General features: G+C 46.5%; 11 protein-coding genes across 11 annotated transcripts; 8 read left to right on the top strand and 3 right to left on the bottom strand.

Annotated features, from left to right (window-relative positions):
• Positions 1-1,552: 1,552 nt before the first annotated feature.
• On the bottom strand, positions 1,553-2,219 carry N7517_010327 (uncharacterized protein; the record flags this gene model as incomplete). The annotated part of the gene is made up of 6 exons (XM_056728050.1): positions 1,553-1,720; positions 1,792-1,892; positions 1,958-1,966; positions 2,036-2,069; positions 2,127-2,165; positions 2,217-2,219. The coding sequence occupies 6 exons, from the start codon at positions 2,217-2,219 to the stop codon at positions 1,553-1,555; spliced, it is 354 nt and encodes a 117-aa protein (XP_056573865.1).
• A 275-nt stretch (positions 2,220-2,494) lies between these two features.
• Positions 2,495-2,821, top strand: N7517_010326 (protein PET117; the record flags this gene model as incomplete). The annotated part of the gene is made up of 2 exons (XM_056728049.1): positions 2,495-2,590; positions 2,648-2,821. The coding sequence occupies 2 exons, from the start codon at positions 2,495-2,497 to the stop codon at positions 2,819-2,821; spliced, it is 270 nt and encodes an 89-aa protein (XP_056573864.1).
• An 894-nt stretch (positions 2,822-3,715) lies between these two features.
• On the top strand, positions 3,716-4,839 carry N7517_010325 (glycosyltransferase family 34 protein; the record flags this gene model as incomplete). Its single annotated transcript, XM_056728048.1, has 2 exons — positions 3,716-4,092; positions 4,143-4,839. 2 exons carry the CDS (start codon positions 3,716-3,718, stop codon positions 4,837-4,839), a joined length of 1,074 nt encoding a protein of 357 aa, XP_056573863.1.
• Positions 4,840-5,070: 231 nt separating this feature from the next.
• On the bottom strand, positions 5,071-6,743 carry N7517_010324 (agmatinase; the record flags this gene model as incomplete). Its single annotated transcript, XM_056728047.1, has 9 exons — positions 5,071-5,158; positions 5,213-5,363; positions 5,415-5,507; positions 5,561-5,778; positions 5,832-6,053; positions 6,119-6,202; positions 6,278-6,368; positions 6,434-6,530; positions 6,594-6,743. The coding sequence occupies 9 exons, from the start codon at positions 6,741-6,743 to the stop codon at positions 5,071-5,073; spliced, it is 1,194 nt and encodes a 397-aa protein (XP_056573862.1).
• Positions 6,744-7,788: 1,045 nt separating this feature from the next.
• Positions 7,789-9,338, bottom strand: N7517_010323 (MATE family efflux transporter; the record flags this gene model as incomplete). Its single annotated transcript, XM_056728046.1, has 2 exons — positions 7,789-8,696; positions 8,750-9,338. 2 exons carry the CDS (start codon positions 9,336-9,338, stop codon positions 7,789-7,791), a joined length of 1,497 nt encoding a protein of 498 aa, XP_056573861.1.
• Positions 9,339-10,981: 1,643 nt separating this feature from the next.
• N7517_010322 (uncharacterized protein) lies at positions 10,982-13,032 on the top strand (the record flags this gene model as incomplete). The annotated part of the gene is made up of 7 exons (XM_056728045.1): positions 10,982-11,217; positions 11,330-11,643; positions 11,702-11,791; positions 11,850-12,473; positions 12,532-12,606; positions 12,662-12,789; positions 12,853-13,032. 7 exons carry the CDS (start codon positions 10,982-10,984, stop codon positions 13,030-13,032), a joined length of 1,647 nt encoding a protein of 548 aa, XP_056573860.1.
• A 429-nt stretch (positions 13,033-13,461) lies between these two features.
• N7517_010321 (uncharacterized protein) lies at positions 13,462-14,673 on the top strand (the record flags this gene model as incomplete). The annotated part of the gene is made up of 2 exons (XM_056728044.1): positions 13,462-13,540; positions 14,375-14,673. 2 exons carry the CDS (start codon positions 13,462-13,464, stop codon positions 14,671-14,673), a joined length of 378 nt encoding a protein of 125 aa, XP_056573859.1.
• Positions 14,674-14,750: 77 nt separating this feature from the next.
• On the top strand, positions 14,751-16,079 carry N7517_010320 (uncharacterized protein; the record flags this gene model as incomplete). The annotated part of the gene is made up of 2 exons (XM_056728043.1): positions 14,751-15,774; positions 15,892-16,079. The coding sequence occupies 2 exons, from the start codon at positions 14,751-14,753 to the stop codon at positions 16,077-16,079; spliced, it is 1,212 nt and encodes a 403-aa protein (XP_056573858.1).
• A 246-nt stretch (positions 16,080-16,325) lies between these two features.
• Positions 16,326-16,800, top strand: N7517_010319 (uncharacterized protein; the record flags this gene model as incomplete). The annotated part of the gene is made up of 2 exons (XM_056728042.1): positions 16,326-16,453; positions 16,506-16,800. The coding sequence occupies 2 exons, from the start codon at positions 16,326-16,328 to the stop codon at positions 16,798-16,800; spliced, it is 423 nt and encodes a 140-aa protein (XP_056573857.1).
• A 44-nt stretch (positions 16,801-16,844) lies between these two features.
• N7517_010318 (Galactosyl transferase) lies at positions 16,845-17,507 on the top strand (the record flags this gene model as incomplete). The annotated part of the gene is made up of 1 exon (XM_056728041.1): positions 16,845-17,507. One exon carries the CDS (start codon positions 16,845-16,847, stop codon positions 17,505-17,507), a length of 663 nt encoding a protein of 220 aa, XP_056573856.1.
• A 1,139-nt stretch (positions 17,508-18,646) lies between these two features.
• N7517_010317 (indoleamine 2,3-dioxygenase family protein) lies at positions 18,647-20,422 on the top strand (the record flags this gene model as incomplete). Its single annotated transcript, XM_056728040.1, has 5 exons — positions 18,647-19,140; positions 19,243-19,559; positions 19,624-19,784; positions 19,846-20,148; positions 20,207-20,422. The coding sequence occupies 5 exons, from the start codon at positions 18,647-18,649 to the stop codon at positions 20,420-20,422; spliced, it is 1,491 nt and encodes a 496-aa protein (XP_056573855.1).
• Between the last annotated feature and the right edge of the window lie 119 nt (positions 20,423-20,541).

Below are 20,541 nucleotides of genomic sequence, written 5' to 3'. Positions count from 1 at the left end.
GGACTATAAGCACACCTTCTGAATCAAACACAAAGAATTGAGGGCAGTCGTAATGGTGGGCGCATCTATTTTTTGACGGAGGGGATTAGTTAGTATGAGACGCTCAAGGGGTGCTCGAACAAGTGAATATTAAATACCTCCTCATCTCTTGTAGCAGTTCTGTGGTGGGTTGTCCCCACTCCTTCCCTCCAATCCATTCTTCGACCGCAATGTCGCTAGGTTTCCTAAGCAATCATATCATTAGGTCCCTTTGCACGCACCGATGTGAACCGCCACACTGAAACACTCGGCCACACTGAAACAGTAGGTAGCATATTCCCAAGTCCATAGATCCCCATGGCTTGATTGGCCTCTTCATATCTGACTGTAGATAAGGTCCACCGTCGAATAGATGGCGAATTAAAGGCTCGTAGTACCGGTAGAACTCCCATATGGCCTGCTTGTCGGTAGGCTGCCATAGGGTAGACCTTTCTATCTCGACCGACATTTCTCGGAAGAGATATTTAGATGCAGAGTTCAAGATAACTAGAAAAAGAAGTAGACTGGAGGTAATGATTCTTACGATAAAGCCGCTGGTATCTGGAGGAAACTAACGTCCCAAAGGCTTTTTGTACCTTATTGAGACCATAGCTCCCGAGAGCCTCATTTCTTGCCTTCAGAAACGTTACATTGTGGATATAACGGACAAGCACGCTACTTGTGGTGCTTGCACAGCCGCTCTCTCACATCGCAGCAATTGTGACCATTCGATGGGATAACGTAGTCAAGGCATACTCCAAGGCTGTTGCGACGAGACAGAAGCTGCAGCAATAGCGAGAACTGTAATTGTCTTTTCTTGTGTCGCGATTGCCTGCCCTGAGGGCCATCGAACTGCTGAAGGAAGGGAGTGGCCCAGGATGAAGACACGTAGGACGAGGTGGCTTTTTGGAATATGACATTCCAGTAAGTCTGAAATGCTCCAGTATCGAATGAACCCCGATATCCTTTTATAATAAGAGGCAATTGATATAGCCTGGTAACGGATCTGAGTGGAGGAGACGCCCCTTAAAACCAACAGTCACTCGTTGCCCTGAGATCCGTTCAACAGGGGTGAGATGAGTGCTGGCACTTTATCAGGGATTCAGACAGCGCAGTGAATCATCCTGCGCCACTCGTTGCCGTCTCCTTGTATCGAGTAAGAACAGGCACGGGGTCGGGGATGTGTTATTTGGCGTAATGGACTGGTGATATATATGAAGTTCGCCAAAGCATAGCCCTCTATAATAGACTGAGAGTAATCTGGGTCAGTAAGGATAAATGGCTGTGATGTGGTTATCAATACAGAGACTTGCAGCAGATCGAAAAGCCTAGATTCAAGTCAGGCCTCCAGGAGCACCACCATGGGATAGGAATACGAGGTGCGTTTCCAAAATGAGCGATCCAGACTCCATCCACGTCATATACACAAGGTTAAACCAAAAAGAAATTGATATTGTCCGACAATTGGATATCGATGAACAGACGCGCAAGCGCATTCACGCTAGGAAAGAAAAGATAACCCAGAATATCTACATTATGCCTTGATCTTCTCAGACGCCTCGGGCTTGACGTCGGTCGTCACGCGAATGAGGTCTGCGACCACCTTGTCGCCCTGCTTCTTGCCAGCGTCCTTGATCTCCTGGAGCTTGACCTGGGCTTCCTTGTCGGCCTCCTCCTCGGATACCTTGTATCCGCTTGAGTGCTAATGGGACCAGTCAGCTTAGCTCTGTGGATACCTCTTCTTGTGACCGCCGTTTAGCAGCTGTATCTCACCTCGCCCTCGAACTTCTTGTACTCCTCTTCCTTCTGGTTCTTGTATTCCTCGATCTCCTTCTGGGCCTCTGACTTGGCGTCTCTTATCCGCTGAGTACGGTCTGTATAGTTGCGACATAATTAGTTCAATGGAGCGAATGTTGACAGGTAAGTTTGAATTGCGTACACTCTCTGGCTAAATGTAATGTGACGTATTAGTGTCCGTGATAGGCAGCTATGAGGGGTAAACATGAGTTCGACTTACCTTTCTGCACAATCTTCTGGGCCTCTCTCTCGGCCTGATAGTTCCGTGGTTAGTATCTCCATGCTGTGCCCAACATACAACCAAGACCTACATCGAGGAGGGTCTGAATGCCCGCGGAGTTCTGAGCCGACTGTTGTTCACTGTTAGCAGCTGGCCACCAATCACGAGATAGATTGCTCACCATATTTGCTAGAAACCTCTCAGCTTTGGAAATAGGGTAGAAGGAAAATACGGCTGGACAGGGACGATTAAACGGCGAGTCTGGAGCTCCGAGCCCAGGTCGATCGGAGCCACGCATCGCCCCCCAGAGCGGTGGGGGTTCTGCCATCAAACGCCGCCCGGTGATCGATAAACTGATAATCCCGGACTCGTGTTAAGTAACAGCTAACATACCAAAACATTGTTTGTGGCCATTATCTGCTAAATCTCTGGTCGAGCCGTGCTCTCACTTATTCTGCCATGTCTCGCGCATCAAAATTCACACTGGCAGCCACTGGCCTCGGCACAATGGGTATTGTCTGGTTTGTCCACTGGGCCCAAGAGGCGGATAGAGCGGTATGTTACAGCTTCGGTTCTCTATTTCGGGTATATACTGATTTTGTCGAATGGCAGGCTATGCACAAAGGAGTTGAACGCGATATGGAAAAGCAGCGTGTCCGACTAGAACGCCAGGCCGACTTTGAAATGCAAAAGGCCCTCGAGCAGGAATACCTTAAGCTCCAGACGGTACACAGCACCACCGGCGATTCAAATACAACCAGTCAGAACACGAGTCCGGGGTCATAATGCAGGTATCTGATTGTGGGTATCATGCTGCATATTTATGCGTGATCCAGTTTGCGATTCCGTTTGGGTGCGCTCTGGCTATACCAGTGAATTCAATGGCGGCCAGGTCGCCGATGCATGGGAACAAGGAGTTAAAGTTGTTTGAATATGCAATGTTGTACAAATATTTGAAACTTGTGGTGTGTAATATACCTCATCTGTACCATATAACATGAAATCGTCTCTCTGCCAGTTTGGGTGTTGTCTTGCCGATCTCTTATAGTCAATGCTGTAGTTTCTAAGTTATCTGGGTTGTTCTGTGATCCTAAACGGGGCTTGGTGACTGATAAGATATACACCAAATGGGGCGACAATAATCGGATGTTCTGTTATGATCTTTTGGCCTACAATATAACATGGGGCCATGCAGTATAGAGGGTTAGATGCTTTTATACAGCCTATCAGGTGCCGCCGTTAGTCGCAGGAATGATTCTTTGGAGATCTGGAAATATTGCTTCTTATAATCAAATATACCCTGAATACCCACCACACTGAAGTTGTTCCTGCACATCACTGTTGCGGGCTTCATACGTGCCATGTGGGAAGTGGGCCGTACCCGCACGCAACACAGCTCATTTTCATGGGATCTAGAATAAATGGGCTTTTACTTACTTAGTAAAATAACTAAACTAGTATCTATTTATAAATTGAGTTAATTGTACATTATTCGTTGTTATGGATTAGATGTGGTCGAGTGCCGAAAACGGCATTCCCAATCCGGAAGTATGAATTCATACAACTCAAGAGCCTCCAATCAAACATTTCAATTCTGAATCTAGCAATAATCTCATATTGCAAGGAAACATTTTTTTTTCATCTTCCATCTATTATGAAAAGCCTGGCACCTACGTGGTGATGTCGGCCATGATTTCAAACCCAATAGCATTCAAACAACGGCCCTTCTACAGTATCCTGATAGTTATATCAGTGATATGCGCTTTTTGGGCCACAGCCAGATCCTACCAAGCCTTTTATATCCAGGATTCAGATGATGATGTTCCTAGCAACAAGTTGCAAAGAATCGCCAAGGTGTCCATGCTATACGGAGAGACGAACCATATGTATGAAAGAGCGCTGCAAAGCCATGAACGCCACGGAAAACGATGGGGCTACCCCATGCACATCCTGCGACAGGATATCTCGATCGGATTTTGGAATAAACCGAGCTACCTGCTATCCTTGGTGATCAATGAAATGGCTAAGCCAGCCGGCGAGAGAATGGAGTGGTTGATGTATGTCTTGTCTTGCCTTATATTTTATTGAACAATACTGACTCTTGCAGGTGGGTAGACGCAGACTCGATTATACTGAACAATGACATTCCCGTGGAAATCTTCCTTCCGCCATCAGACCTGAAAGATATCCACCTGGTGGCAACCCAGGACCAAAACGGCCTCAATACGGGAATCATGTTCCTCCATGTTCATCCTTGGATAATCAGTTTCCTTACCGAAACATTGGGCTACCCTCTTTATCTCCCCAGGATTGACCTCGGTCGATCTGCCGACCAGGAAAGCATGCGACGTGTGCTCAACAAAACGACGGGAGGTCCAAGCGGACAGGGTTATGCAGATGGAGTCTCCTATCTACCACGACCATGGATCAACACCTATGAGTGGGACTGGGCCTATGAAGGCAAAAGGGGGGATCTGCTCGTGCACTTCCCGGGTCTGGAGGAGCGCCGATGGCCGCATATGGCTAAATGGTTGAATATTGTCGAGACGACTCCTCGGGAGTGGAACTTGCCTCTTGAGGAGACTGGGTATCTCAACAAGACGGCAATGTACTGGTCGCAGATGCGAAGTGCGAAGGAAAGTATCAAGTCTGCAGAGAAGAAACTGAAGTCTGGGGAGGCAGTGTCTGGAAATACCAATGAGACAATCAGTGCACTCAGGAATACATTGCGTGAGAAGTCAGACAATATGGAGCTGGTACAGCAACAGACCCAGGATCTCAATTTGTTGATTGGAATGGCATAGGCTTTTGTTGAAGGTGGGAGACATAATTCGTTATGGGCTTGTTCAGACTGTCTCATTTGATAAATATATCAAAATCTATGTCGATATAACTACTCTTAATTTCTTACTAAATTTTATACCAAGTAATTAAGACTTTATTCAGTTTATATCGATATATTTATTCTCTTCATATCAAGTTCAAAGCTTGAAGTCTGTGCTATCAAACACCACTATATACACCAACCCCAAGCCCTACAGCTCATGAGACGACTCGTCAATAGACAGCGGGCCTTTCTTGACCATGATAGTGAGGACTTCATATAGTACATCAGCAGCAGCCCTGTAGAATAGTCAGTCTTTGTCTAGTATGTCGTCAATTTTCAAAGAACCTTACATCGTCGATAACTCCGCATTGGTATCATAAGCCGGTGCGACCTCAACAATATCCGCACCGATAAAGTTCAGCCCATCAAGACCACGAATGATCGTCCGTAGCTCGCGCGTAGACCAACCGCCAGTCTCTGGTGTGCCCGTAGCCGGCGCAACTGTGGTCTATACTTAGCAACAGTGACATAGTATCCCAACTCAAGACTCACAAGCAGGATCCAAAGTATCAATATCAATAGAAAGATAAACCGGGTTCTCGGTGCCAACACGGTCCCGAATCTTCTTGATAATACCGTCCGTTCCTAAAGATTTCAATCGTAAGCACGGAAACAACCCAAACAGCAAGATACCATACCAATAACATCAATCTCCCTCGCCTCGACAATCTCAAACCCGCAATACCCATCATTCTCATAATCCGAAGGACCCGACAATGTCGTCCGAATACCAGCATGAATATTCGTGTCATTCTTCAACAAGCCCTCCATAGCCGCATGGTAAAAGTATGTACCGTGGTTAATAGCAGCAACCTGACTAGGCGAGCCACCAAAGACCTTCGGCTTCCACGAGTCCCTAATCAAATCAGCCATGGACATACTAGCATTAAAGTAAGGAAATGTCCTCACAAATGACTATCGAAATGGATAACCGTCACAGGCCCATAAGCCTTATTAATACTCCGCAGCAGGGGCAGTGTGATGGTATGGTCACCACCAAGGGTAATGACACGAGGAAGGGTCTTTCCAGCGCGCGAAAGACCCGGTCTATCTGCATCAGTATACGGCTTGCGCATCATGATACTATTGTGTCCTTCTTCGATTTGTTGAATTGCATAGGTGTTGTCGTATCTGTAACGGGGTCAGCTTTGTCGAGCTCTATTCACACTGGTGGTGTCCTTTCAACGCAAACCTACGAAGTAACAGGTACATCGCCACAATCCAAAATCCGCAGCTCGCTTGTAAACGGGTTTGCTTGCAAGGGAACATTATAGCCACCACTAGATCGGAATTTGGTGAATCTTGTATTCATACCGTGCTTGTAAATATCGCTGCTCGATAGGACTGGTACGTACTAGAGATTGAGACGGCGGGAACCTTGTCTGATACCGCTGGGCCCGAACCTCGCTCCAGGTCTGTAAGAGGTTCCGGTATCGAAAGGGGCACCTGTTCAATTGGGGAATTGTAAGTAGCGATTTCATATCGTCATCTTGATGGGACTTTATACTAACCTAGGAACGCGATATCGTATTTCTCGGCATCACTGGCCAGACATGGGAAGTAGGGCAGGCGGCCGAAAGTTGAGATCCCGGAGAATACGGAGTCGGCCTTTTTTGTTTTGTGAGATGAGTCCTCTTGAATTCAGTCTGCTTGATATAAGAGGGCACTCACCTGAGTGCCGCCATCTCCTGGGAGTGTGTTGTACCAGAGTGATTGGTGCGGACCAGCGAGTTGAGAACCAGCGAGTTGAGACTGGCTATGATCTCCATGGGCTGTAACCAGAGCAGAGAGGGCCAGCAAGCCCACAACAGAGGGGATCATTGTGATACTGGACAGAAAGGATTTTATCGAATAGGATTGGAAAGCGTTAGAGTGATTGTTACTTGTTGAATCAGAGCAGTTACATGGGACATCGTTCAGGATATAAGTATGTCATTTCTTTCAATGTATTCTCAACTTTGAATATCTATAACAATTTGATGTCATTCAGTGTAACCAGTCAGCTTTCCCTGCGATAGTATCCACTCCCAAAATTGCCCCGATATAGACACGATTGACAACCCGCCAATCCCTTCTATCTGGGCCCACCAACTAAACAGCCGAGTGAATATCGAGAAGAGAAAACAAGAAGAAAAGAAACTATCATTTTTTCAATGCAGGCAGTGTTTTCCCATCTCACTCCCAGTAACTTCCCTTTAAGGAATGGCAGGATAATCCGGGTGGAGAATGCGCTGTCGAGGCTTGGCCACGGCATACATATATGCAAGGTAGAGCAGTGCCTGGGTCCTAAAATGGAAGGCCGGGGGAGAGAAAGACGTGAAACGAATGTTAAAATTGGGGAAGATAGGAGATCGGTTTAGGGCTAAAAGGTTACCTAATGAATGTCGCGCCTTATCAGTCGTTCATCATTGGTTGTCGATCTATAAAATCTACATTGGGCTTTGATTCCGACAACGGAGGACAATATGAATGTATAGTATTCTCTATTGTTATTTTGTATTGATGTATTGGCTAAGAAAGGTATCTAAGATATCTTGGCCAGGTGGGTAGGTCTACTTTGTAGCGAAAGAGATAGAGCGTAGAACAGGGCTTTTAGCAACAATGAAACTCTTGTCCAATTTGCAAACATACTTTTCCTAATTATGTGCGTATACAATGTACACATCCTAGCTAAACTTGAGCTGGAGTTGGTGATATAGGTCCCTGCCCAAAGGAGATATACATGTTCGTCCACTACCCATCTCCATGAAGTAAAATGCATAGTTAGTTATACTCTTAACAGATTATATAAGCGATAGCATTCAGGATTTGGTAGTTATCAGTTTTATCATATCCTTAAAAGGTCAAAATACAGGCAGAAACAAATCTACTCCACCACCCCATCCTCCAAAACCTCATGCACATCCATGCGCTGGAAGGCCTTGCGCACCTCAGTATCCCACTGACTTCGCGCAACAATAATCCATTCAAGCGCTCCAACCAAATACAGGGCAATACACTGCCCAACCCACAGACCCTTGAGTCCCCAACCATGAAATGCAAGCCAGATACCCAACGGCAACGCACCACAGTAATAGCTCACCGAATTAACCAGAGCACCCACATGCTGCCGTCCCATTCCACGCAAACTACCCCCACAGCTCCCATTAAGCCCATCGGCAATCTGGAAAAGCGCCACATAAGGCAGCACCTCAGCCGTAAGATTCACAACGCTAGTATCGTCATTAAACATCTTCGCAAAATGCTCTCGCGTCCCCATAAGAACAGCTAGAACGACGCCACCGAAAGCCATACTGAGCAGGGCAGAGGTATGCGCCGCCCGTGCAGCGCCGGTATCATCCCTCTTCCCGAGAAGATTGCCGACGCGGCCGGATGTCGCGACCCCAATACCGAAAGGAATCGTGTTGAGAATTTGGTCGGCAGTCATGATGACACTTTGGGCAGCCAGCGAGACAGTGCCCAGGCGGCCGGCTGCTAAAGCGACGATCTCGAAAGCCCACCATTCTGTGCCAACGTGGACAATGCCCAGAATAGCGAGCCGGGTGAATGTGTGCAGGTTGTGAAACGCTTCGCGGGACCATCCACCCCAGCACTCTGAGCCACTGATGAAGCGCGCGTAGAGGACAAGCAGGGCAAAGGAGAGCCAGTAGCAGAGACCAGTTGCTAGAGGGGCACCTAAGAGGCCGATCTCGAACGTGTAGCAAAATATATAGTTGAGAGCGGCACTCAAGGGTGATGTAATCAACAACACATATGTTCCGGCTCGCATGATGCCTTTACCATGGTAAGCCTCTATATATCTGAATATAACTCCCACGGAAACATACCTTGAGCCTGTAAGTACTTCTTCATAACCTCAAAATAGATATATCCCAAACCTCCGGGAATCAAACAAGTCAAGAACCTCGCACTATCTCTTGAAAGTTGCGAATCCTGACCAAGGAACAAGAAAACCGGTTCTGAAAACGCCCACAGAACAGCAACGGGTACATAAAAAAGACCCAGAACAAGAAACCCTCGCTGCAACAGGATCCCCAGATCATGTTTGTTGGAGCTGCCCGTGAACGAGGAGGAGGCGAGCGTATCCATAGCCGTTGTACCTCCCAGAGCAATCATCCACGCCGTTACCATGGCAAACATCTGCGAGAATGCACTCGCTGCGAGATTCTCTGGTGACGAGCGACCGATTATGAGCACGGATACGGTCTGCAGGCTGTTTTGCAGGGTGTAGGCTAGAATTACGGGGGTCGAGTCTTTCAGCAAGAGCCAGAATTCGGCGAGTATGAGAGCTCGTGAAAATGGGTCTTCGCTTCTTTCGGGGTTCCCGCATGGTTCATTATCGAAGGGTTTGGAGAGGAGGGAGGTGTACTCGGTTGGTAGGTGCGTTGGGCTCCCGTTACTGATGCCTTTGTGCATGGTGACTGATTTGAGACGAGATCTAACTATCTCTTGTTGACTCTATCTCTGGCTTCAATGGGTCGAGTTGTTGAACTGAGCTGCGCAACGTGATGTGACCGGTTTTTGAAAGTTCGATTTCCACTTAAGCAAGGGAGTTGGAAGAAGCAAAAACTCTTTCTTTCAGAAAAAAATGCCTTTTATTCGGAAATTATGAAAGATTTTAAGTGTACTATGGCCGATGTGGAGCCTACAAGGTTGTATAGTATTATCGTGAATTCCTGATACTTCGTGATACAGCAAGTCCTCTGACTGCGTATTCAACAAAAAATACATATTTAGTTCAATGGAGGCAATTAGAGCAGTCAGTTCTTTGAATCATGTATCTTTGCTCCACTGACATGCCTTTTGGCCGTGTATCCTAAGTTCAAGTCCGATCTCGGACATCTAGATGCAGCGGCGACTTGGTACGGCATGTACCAACTGAACATGCCGGAGCCACGTTGCGGTGGCTTCAATTTGGCAATGACTTTGAATAGGTCGGTCTAGTCTTGATATCCAATATTATGTCAGGATATCTACCGGGTAGGTTGATGGCTCTTATCTGTGATGGCGGGGAGATCAGCCCTAGCGTCCTCTCCTAACCCCAAAATGGAAGTTGACTAGAGAGGCATACTTTTTCGTTCTCAAAAGGACCGTTGAACATAGCTTTGATAACACCATGATAGTGTCATTTTTATGACTGTTCGTGATGTTATCGTCTCCAATGCTGATCGGATATGCCGCAATTGTGCAATGGCGGGTGAATTTGGTGAATTTGGTGCATTTCATGTAATGTATTAAAATGTATTAAGAGACTTTTAAACCACACATGGGTGATTAGTGCCAAGTTTCTTCATTTTGACGACTTCAGTTGCTATAGTCGTGTAAATGGTTACTTGGAGCATATTGTGGCGTAGAGGGTGGAGTGTCCCAGAGATTCTATTCTAGAATCCCAAGCGTCGGAAAATAAACTGACGCCTTAATTTCCTTTCAACTATTATTGCGACCAATGCCAGATCGAATCCCTTATCTTTTATATTATCATATCCTCCTACAAGTTGATTGGTGCTTTCGGACAACCCGTGGACGTCCTTATACCCCTGTCACTTTCATGGCGGGGGCTTATGCGGCAATGAGTCCCGGCGCTTATAGAATGACATTTTTAAGGGTCTATTTACGTAGAAAATCAAGAAAGTAAAGGATCCACAATATATACCACTGTTTATACTTCGAACTGAAGACAGCATGACTTGTAGATAATCAAAATCAGAATTAAACCCTTGAAGACTTCGTGAATGCAATAGATGATAATAGTATACTACATGAGTGCATTGATACTTAAAGGCTTGACGGAATGATCCAAAGCGCACTCTATAAAATCCCGACAAACCTAATGCAATCCTTATCAGCTATGCTCTTGAGTCAAAAGTTTCGACACGGCAGCAAGACCAATAGACTGCGATTGCTCAGTTACAACAAATGCTACTAAATAATTGCCACTTCGGATCTATGTCTCTTATATAGCTTTCATACCCGAATCAATGCACTGAACAGATCTTCTATTATAATCAATATCATAGTCGTGCGCCATCATTAGTCATTTTCACGGGAAGCTCTATAAAATGGAAACTTCATCAGGAGGCCTTGATAGAAAACGGGAGATGCCAGAAAAAGACATCAAACATGACGACTTTGATCAAACCCATACTCCCATCGGCCAAGGCACCCAAGTCCTCTACAGTGCAGCGGTCAACAAACACGGGATCAGACTTCACCCACAACCAACTGCAGACTCGTTAGACCCATTGAACTGGTCAAGATTCCAAAAACATGTCATACTATCCATTGTTATGTTCAAGTAGGTACCAGATCAACCCGCCTTTCTCGTCAGTTGGCTTCGCAATTTGCAGAGCCTGAACACTAATTCACATCTCTTGCTACCTTACTGACATGTCATTACTTGTTGACAGATATTTCCTATTCACATACCTCACGACTACTACTGTTCCCTCATTCACGGAAATCCAAGACCAGTACCAGATCAACTACTCGCAAGTCAACTGGACAGTCGCCGTACCTGCACTAGGGTTATCCGTCGGACCCTTGATATGGTCATCACTTGGTGATATCTATGGTCGAAGAACGGTATTCCTAGTTGGAACAGTCATATCCCTAGTCTCAACTATTGGCGCTGCTGTCGCTGATACATATTCGGGGTATATGGCTGCTCGCTTCTTCCAAGGATTTGGAGTGAGCCCAGCTTCTACAGTCGGGATGGCAGTCGGTATGTCTAATTTATACCCCGCAGACAGTGTTGTATATCTGACACGAACCTGGTAAAGTGAACGATTTATTCTTTGATTATGAGCGTGGCCAGAAACTTGGGCTGTGGGTTCTAGCGATTGATGCAGGGTTATTTCTAGGTCCAACTTGTAAGTTTATTCGGACATCTTTCCACACATATAAGCCGCATACTGAGAGAGGTTCAAGTTGGCGGATTTTTGGATCTTGTCAGTGCCGCATGGATCAATTGGTTCAATGCAATCCTCTTCGCCGCACTACTACTCCTCGAGCTTTTTTTCATGCCAGAAACCCTCTATCCCCGCAACAAGATGCTTCAGCAAATGCCCCGACTTGATGGCCACAACTCCCTGTCTGGTGATGTCGAGAAGCATATAGCAGGGGTTGGCAATACACCAATATCTCCAGCAGAGACGTTGTCATCAGAGCTACGCCGGACCAAGAACCTGCCTTTCATTAACTGGCGCCCTATCCCCGGCATGCGGCATCCCAAGCCGTGGGACTCTATCACTCGGTTTGTGTTGACGTTCCAGCTACCTGCAGTCGCCATCGCAATTATCGGATACTGCTTTGTCTGGTATTGGTGGGTGCTATCCGTGATTACGATGGTACCTGCAGCTTATTCGAGCTACACCCCTCTCGTTCAGGGATTATTGTTCCTCGGGCTGTTTCTTGGAACTGTGATTTCGGAGATAGGGTGTTCCGGGCGATTGAGTGATTTTATTGTCGAGAGATTGTCCAGGAAGAATGGCAATATCCGCGTTCCGGAGATGCGGTTGTGGTTGGCGTACCCAGCTATATTGATCACCACTGGTATGCTTTACCTTTCAGATCCAGTATGTGAGTGTAACTGACGGGTGGTATAATATAGCTGGGTTAATTGTCTGGGGGGTTAGCATCGACAAGAACTACCACTGGATGGTAGGCCAGGTAGCGTTCTTTCTATGTGAGTTCTCTCTTCCGTATATATAGCATCCGCCTCGGAACTGACAGCTCTCTAGTTGCAGCGGGTATCCAGATCGGAAATACGGTAACCAGCAGCTACATCGTTGACTGCTATCCTTTACAAACAACTAGCGTGATTACTTTCTATGCTGTGTTTCTGAACCTGAGCGCTTTCATCAATCCTGTATGTTCCCGGATATATGATCTACCTAATGAGTTGTCTAACTGACTTCTGCTTGGTAAACAGTTCTTTATTGCATCGTGGCAAGCGTCTTCTGGTTGGACATGGACGTTCACTGTTCAGGGACTTATTACACTTGCTGGCGGGTGTATTGTATTTGGGGTTTTACATAAATTTGGGGCTTGGATGCGCTCAAAAGCACCACAGCCGTCATGGGTCAATCCGGAGTTTGATATGGAGCCTTAAGTTGACATGGTTGATCTCTGGCGCTATACGTCGACTGACTTTCTCATGGTATTTTATGTTAGCCACATGGAATTAGAATTTGAATTATAAAGAAACTTTCTGTTGAAGGGATCTTCACTGGCATTGTATGAGATGAGAGATGGGAAAAGACCTAGGGAGTAAATTCTCTGTCAAACGGGTCTCATACAAGAAACTTGGTATTTGTTACGGACCAGTGCTAAAATACACTGTATTTTCCCCACATTTCTCCCAACACGTGATTGATTGCAGAACTTCGACGGTTCCAGACTCCTGACAAGAAGTCTCTTATATATCCAGTACTTCAGTCTAAATGAATCGCGAAAGCTCTCCCCGACTATAAAGAGCTATTTCTGAGGTCACAGGAAGAAAAAAGACAGACAACCTTCATTGAACTCCTCCGAACCTGCCATGAATTGCTTTCTCAGCCCTTGCAAGTCAGAACTCCGTCGCGTTCTACCCAAGGGACGATCCCACTACCCCGGGGGAAGTACTATCCTACAAGACTTGATCAATGGGAAGACTGTCATGTAGCGCAGCAAAATATATATAATTCAGTTTGCAACCACCTTCAGTAGACTTCCGCACCGGCCCACAAAGCCTAAAGCCCAACCTAACCCAACCCGTAAATGGGTTGCCAACGGCTTTGGGCCCGGTCCTCGGGCCTATAGTGAAAGCCTATAGGGCTTTAATAGGGGCCCATTTTCCCCCAAACAATACAAATATGCTAAGTTGAACCCCCTCTTTAGGTTATTTGAATTACTCTATGTTTAGTATCGTTTCTAAGCCTTATCCCTAATGTAATATTATATTAGTTTAAATGATCTAGAACAAATTACTAGTTATTTCTCCAAATCATATTTAAAAACACGAAAAATTCGTTCATTTATAATTTTAAAAAATTATAGAGGTTCTCTAGAAAATGGTGGTACTCCCGTATAAATCGTAAATATATATCTAACATTAAAATATCAACTTTCACATTTTCTGTAATATCTTAACTTCTACCGATCGGATTTTATTTAAAATTAAAATGTATACTTATATAGCTAATATAAGCCTAGATTCTGAATTTGAACTTTATAAGACTAGTAAGAGGTCGTGATATAGCGATTATAGAGGCTGGTAAGATGGGCTTTTATAGGGGCCTATAAGGCCCCTATTGTTGGGCTATGAGTTGGGTTGGGTTTCGAAGGCCGGGCCCATTTGTGGGCTTTGCGGAAGTCTAACCTTTAGGCAGACAGCGAGCATCTATACCGACTATTCTGGTCTGTGACGGACCTTAGAGGCGTTGCCAAATCATTGGACGTTCTACACTTCGAAGACGAATTGGTAACATACGAAAAACTTGGCGTTGAAAATCATGTGCGCAATATCATCTCAGAGCTATGTAGTCGACCCGAGGCTCGGCAGCATTTCAGACTTGGTAAGGGGGTCTCCTTTGAGAGTCATACCAATAGCTTTGAAGCTGGTCCTCGGGATGATCCATCGCAGCGACCGAGGCCTGATCGGTTTTGCATCCACCACAAATTAGATGGTAGTAGTGACGTGCTTATGACTGTCGAATATAAGCCACCTCACAAGCTCACCGTGGAGAACTCAGAGTGGGCTTGCGGCCAATGAATTTCAGGGATGAAGTAGCCCAATGAGAATCTATTCCTACAGACAAAGCATCAAAACTGCAATACAATGCAGAACAGATGGTCGGGGCAGTTCTTGTTCAGGAATATCACGTTATGATTTGTGAAGGGCTTGAATACTCATATGTGACTACCAGACTTGCGTTAGTCCTTCTTTGTGTACCGCTCGAAACCCCTGATACCTTATTATATTTTCTGTGTGAGCCCAATATGGAGATGCAGGACGATTTTAACTATCGACAACCGAGTACAGCTATCGCTCGAATTCTCTGTCTGGCATTGATGAGCTGTCAATCCCATGTCCGCAATAATGCCTGGCGAAAGCAGGCTAAATCCAAACTACACACATGGGCAACCAGCTTTACTCTTGTACGGTCACAGATCCCCGAGATCGAGTTACAGCAGACCCCATCAGGTTCAGAATACACAAGCTCTGACTACGCACCGTCGTCATCTCCTCTGCAATCACCCACGCCCAAGGCTCGAGCACAGCTTGAAAGTGGATGTGCGCCTTCACAGAACACCAAACATCGTCCAGATTCGGACTCGGACTCGGATTCGAGCCTGGGAGCGCCTGAACCTAGACGAAAGCGAAATCTTAGCCAGGCCACATCATCCCCTCCTGTCCCATCGTCGCGGTCGAGAGGTTTTCGTCATAACCCTGGAGATCAGCCCCAACAACATACAAGGCAGTTTTGTACCCAAAGGTGCTTGCTTGGGCTTCAGCAGAATGGGATCCTAGATAAGAATTGTCCGGATGTGGCTTTACATACAAGAGGCCGAAGTGACAAACATCCGATCACGGCGCCTGATTTTCTTCGCCAGCTCAACCAGCAATTGGATACAGATATCGATCAACATTGCACACCACTCAACAAGTGCGGGTCATATGGGGCATCTTTCAAGATCACATGTGCCGCCTATGGCTACACAGTCGTGGGGAAAGGGACTACAACGCACCTCTGGCCCCAGGTTTCTCGTGAAATAGAGGTGTATCGTGTTCTTCAAAGAGCCCAGGGGTCGGCGATCCCTGTGTTCCTTGGCCCAATCGATCTAAATATGAGTTACTTCCTCCACAGAGCTGGTGAGATTTGACACATGCTACTTATGGGGTGGGGAGGCGAGACTATTAATAGTATAGAGCATTCTGCAGAACTGCAAAAGCAGATTTGATGCTCTAGGAAAGAAATAAACTCTCTAGGGGTGATGCACGGGGATCTTCGTTTAGACAACCTGCTGTGGAATGAGGAGCTGCAGCGTGTTCTGATCATCGACTTCCACCGTTTGCAATTGAACTATGAACTGAAGAGACGGCAGGTTCGATCAAAGAAGAGGAATTCAGCGGAAGCAGGGTCGGAACCCTGGAAATCTATTCGGATGGCCTTTTAGTCAATGGTACACTATATGTCTTGAAATCAACACCGGAAACGATGATTAGATGAATGCGTGCTTTAGTTATATTAAATAAAAAGCGGCAAGAGGTGAGCACTAAAATGGAAGGACAGAGGAAATCTGGTAGGTATTCCCCCGAGGTCCACCTGGGCATACTACTTCAACATTATGTCATTTTCAATCTTCGCTATGTGCTATGCCAAATCTACAGATTATAACTCCATTTGAAATGCATCTACCTCCATGCGCCCAAGGTCAGGACTCATGTTTCCTCGCCGAATCACCGCCATCTTTATCTCGAGTCTGATGGTGTGTGCGCTCTATTTGGTCTACTCCTACTTGAACAGTGTATTTATTGATCAGCCATCCCAGTACGAGCCCACCCAAACAAAACAGTGTAATTGAACACTAATTTTGCTACAGGAAATACATCCGAAGGACTGTTGAAAGCTTCTCACACTCCACGGTCCACGAACTATACAACCCCTACATACACCCCATTACAAGAACAATATTTATTGGACACACAGGGAAAGAATTTTGGCTGGCGGAACCCTTGAGATTCACTGAGCCATTAGGAAAGAAGATTCTCATTTTGGACGTCGACAGTCGCAATCTTGATGGCCCTAAGGGACTTCTGAGCAAGGCTCCATTGAACGCGACCGGAATCCCCCCAGATACCAGTGGTAGGCTCAACCACTTCATGTTCGGTAAATAGTCACACTGGTATTTGTTTTTATTTTGTGGCTGACGAGCGTAGCAATGATTCACGGCTACGACTACCGACTAGTTCAGATCCCCAGGGCAATCGGGCGAACTGGAACATGGACCAAAGTCACTGCGATCAAAGAAGCGTTGAAAAACTACGAATACGTTGTATTCATAGACGCAGATGCCATGATTCTCTACCCCAATCTACCTCTGGAATGGCTCTTCAACTACTGGGAGATCATTCCGGAGACTTTAGTTGCTATGGCGCTCGATCCAGAAGCACCCCATAACCATGATTGGAACGGTCGCACATTTCTCAACACCGGCTTTATTATTGCCCAGCAGAGCCCACGTACACATGAACTCTTTGAAGCGTGGGAGACTTGTCCCACCGAAACGCGCTATCCAGACTGCGCGAGGTGGGGTCGGGAATGGCCACATGAGCAATCTGCATTTGGGAACCATGTTAGGTATGATTTCAACAGATCCGAAGATATTCGGGTCTTGTCTTGTGCAGAGGCAAATGGGTGCCCTGAGGTCGCATCTACCGGGTGTGTTGGGGAGTTTGTCAGGCACTATTGGGGTGACAAGATATCGCTGCCGGCTGCTGTGGGGGATGCGGTCTTGCAATACTTTTTGTCGCAGTTGCATGGGGTTTTCTATCACAATGCTAAATCTGTGGTGGTGAATAGGACTGAGCGTGCATTTGCGTGAAAATATATGGAAGGGAACGATAGATTTTGAGATTGTCAACCATGGAGAACGTTTGCATTTAGTCGCATAGTAAGTCGCATGGTATATAACATATAGAGGGGTCACTACATAGACTATGTACTTTGGGCGAGCAAATGTACTATAGGTTCTTTTGTTCACTTCCAATATTTACCTGAAGATGTACAAGTGCGACTTCAAGTTTTCCTGATAGCACAATAGAAATTCTAGAGATATGAAGCTGTTAATAGGTCAAATTTCGCTTTATCTCGGGACTTTCTATAGTCACACACAAGGTATCACTCAAGTCATACCAATTTAGCGGTTCTATATCAAAACTTCCCGACACATACAAGGCCGGCTACTCTCGGAGGCCGGTAGCATTCCGGCCTCCGAACGCTAGGGAAGTTAAACTTGGACTTATCGTCCAATTAAAAGACGGGATCTGGGGATCATCGCTTGGCGGCGCATGGACTATAAGGCATACATCATGACTTGAGTAGACTACATTGATCATTTATCCGTAATAGTTCATCATTGAATGGTCAATTTCTTCGTTATAAGCATTTTAATTATCTAACTTGGCGTACGCCACCACAAATTTCTATCAAATCTCAGATAAAGCAGTCAAATCGCCGTTTAAAGCTCATGCTGTATCGGGACTAGCGCCACCCCGTGACCGTCCTCTGCCCTCTCTCACTGGGCAATTGTATAGTTCATCTGGGTGTTGAGATGGTGGTCAAAATATGTTATTCTGGCTGAACATACTCATATAAAGTACCTCGAATGTCATTTAGGATAGATAAACCCAATTTTCATCATGCAGCACCGGATGTCACCGGGCCCACGCTATCTCCTATTCTCTTTCGTAATGAGGACTTGAGGCCGGAATTGTTACCGGCCTCAAAGTATTATAAGAATCTGCTCCTCACCCGCCCAAAATCTCAAAGTATCAGTTCTCCTTTCATCTCTCAAGGTCTTCTGGCTGCTTCCTCATCTTTTTTTTACCCATTTCTTCTACTTCCCAGGCTCTTGACTTGGCCTTTGCCTTTTACAACTATACGCTTCCATCCCCTTTATCCATACACCCATATATCATAGACTTATAGTCTATTTTCCCATTTGGTTCATCTCATACCATCATGACTCGAACCAATGTGCCCTATCCCTCTCCCACTACCCTGAAGCGGTTCCCTCATATTCATGATGACCCTTCATCCATCTCCCACTCCCTAGACCCTTTCACCATCACCACCAAGACAGGCTTCTTGCCCTATGAGACCGCTCCTGTTGAGCTGCCAGAGTCCTTCAGTGCCCTGCTGTCGCTGGTCAATCGTCTCCCTGTCGTCAGGCTCGATGGCAAGCCCGGTCTCTTGGCTAGCTATGAGCTTGGCCCTGCTGTCAAGGCCGAGCTCACTGACCTGACTGATGAGGTTGAAAAGCTGGTTCTCGCCGATGGCTCGCATGATCGCTTTACTATTGCTGCCATCTTCCGGGACTATACCTTCCTAGCCTCGTCTTACCTGCTCGAGCCTTGCTGGGAGCACTGGAACAATGACCCGGAGGGTGGCTATGGACTTGGCCGCGATGTCCTGCCCCAGTCTGTTGCTCGTCCTATGTATCGCTGTGCTGAGATGTAAGTCTTCTATCTTCTTACCCTTCTCTATCTACTTCTCCATCTGGCTCATTTTGATACAAATCTTGATCATATAGCACCGCAACTAACAATCATCCCTAGCCTAAACCTACCACCTTTCATGTCATATGCTGCTTCTTATGCTCTGTTCAACTACACCGTCGCCGACCCTGCGAAGGGTCTGAGCGAGTACTCAAACCTTCGTCTGATTCGCTCCTTCGAGAAAGGTCTCGACCCCAAGAGCTCCGAGGCAGGCTTCATCCTGACTCACGTCGACATGGTCAAGGAGACCGGCCCGCTCATCAGCGGTGTCTTGAAGATTGTTGATTCCCTCGAGCAGCATGGCTCCCGACAGGAAATCAACGATGGATTCCGAGAGATCCTCAAGTCGATGGAGAAAATCGAAGCATCTATGGAAGGTATGCAACCCTAATTATTCCAATAATCCCATCATCACGAACTTCCAAGCTGACAACAAAATAGATATGTGGGGCAACTCCAAGCCATCGGAATACCTCTCCTTCCGCGTCTTCATCTTCGGCATCACCAACCAATCCATGTTCCCGAACGGTGTGGTCTATGAAGGCTGCGAAGACAACAAGCCCCTCTACTTCCGCGGCGAGAGCGGTGCCAACGACAGCATCGTAAGCAATCCAATCCAAAACATGACCCCAAAAAGAACAAACCCAACTAACCGCACCCCAGATCCCCCTCCTAGATCACCTTTGCGAAATTCCCATGCCCGAAACTCCTCTCACCAAAATTCTCCACGAATTCCGCGCCTATCGCCCCCTCCCACACCGCGAATTCCTAACCTACATCCGCGAAAAGTCCGAGGAAATCGGCGTCCAGAAATACGCTATCCAAGACTCCGAGACTGCAGTCCTCTTCCTGCGCACGCTGAACCACATCCGCAGTTTCCGCTGGCGACACTGGCTGTTCGCCCGCGAGTACATCATTCGTCGCACACCCCATCCCACTGCTACTGGTGGTAGTCCAATTGTAACCGTGAGTGAAGTCCGATATCTCTGCTGTGGTCGATGTGCTGATTGTTTTGGTATTCTAGTGGCTTCCAAACCAGCTCTCCGCTGTTATGGAGCTCATGGTCAAGATCTATGATGATAATCTTGCGCCCAAGGATGGTGTGGCTATCGTCGATGGTAAGGAGGATCTTGTTGCCTCGCACAGAAAGCAGGTTGAGCCTATGATGGAGCTTGTGCGTGATCAGAAGGAGAAGTTAGCTAGGGAGGTTGAGAGGTGGTGTCAGGAACGGGGGGTTTAGATTGCTGGTCTGTTTCTGAGTTCTGGCTTTATTTTATTCGCTTTAGATTGTGGGATCCACTAGGTGCAAGACCTTGCTATCTTCTGTTCTCGTGCGTGTAACTGTCGGTATCTGAGGTT

Source organism: Penicillium concentricum (genome assembly GCF_028827145.1).
Source record: "Penicillium concentricum strain IBT 3081 chromosome Unknown utg000006l_segment0_segment0, whole genome shotgun sequence".
Taxonomy (NCBI): Eukaryota; Fungi; Ascomycota; class Eurotiomycetes; order Eurotiales; family Aspergillaceae; genus Penicillium; species Penicillium concentricum.
Note: the sequence above shows the minus strand (reverse complement) of the source record. Positions and strands in the feature narration are given on the sequence as shown.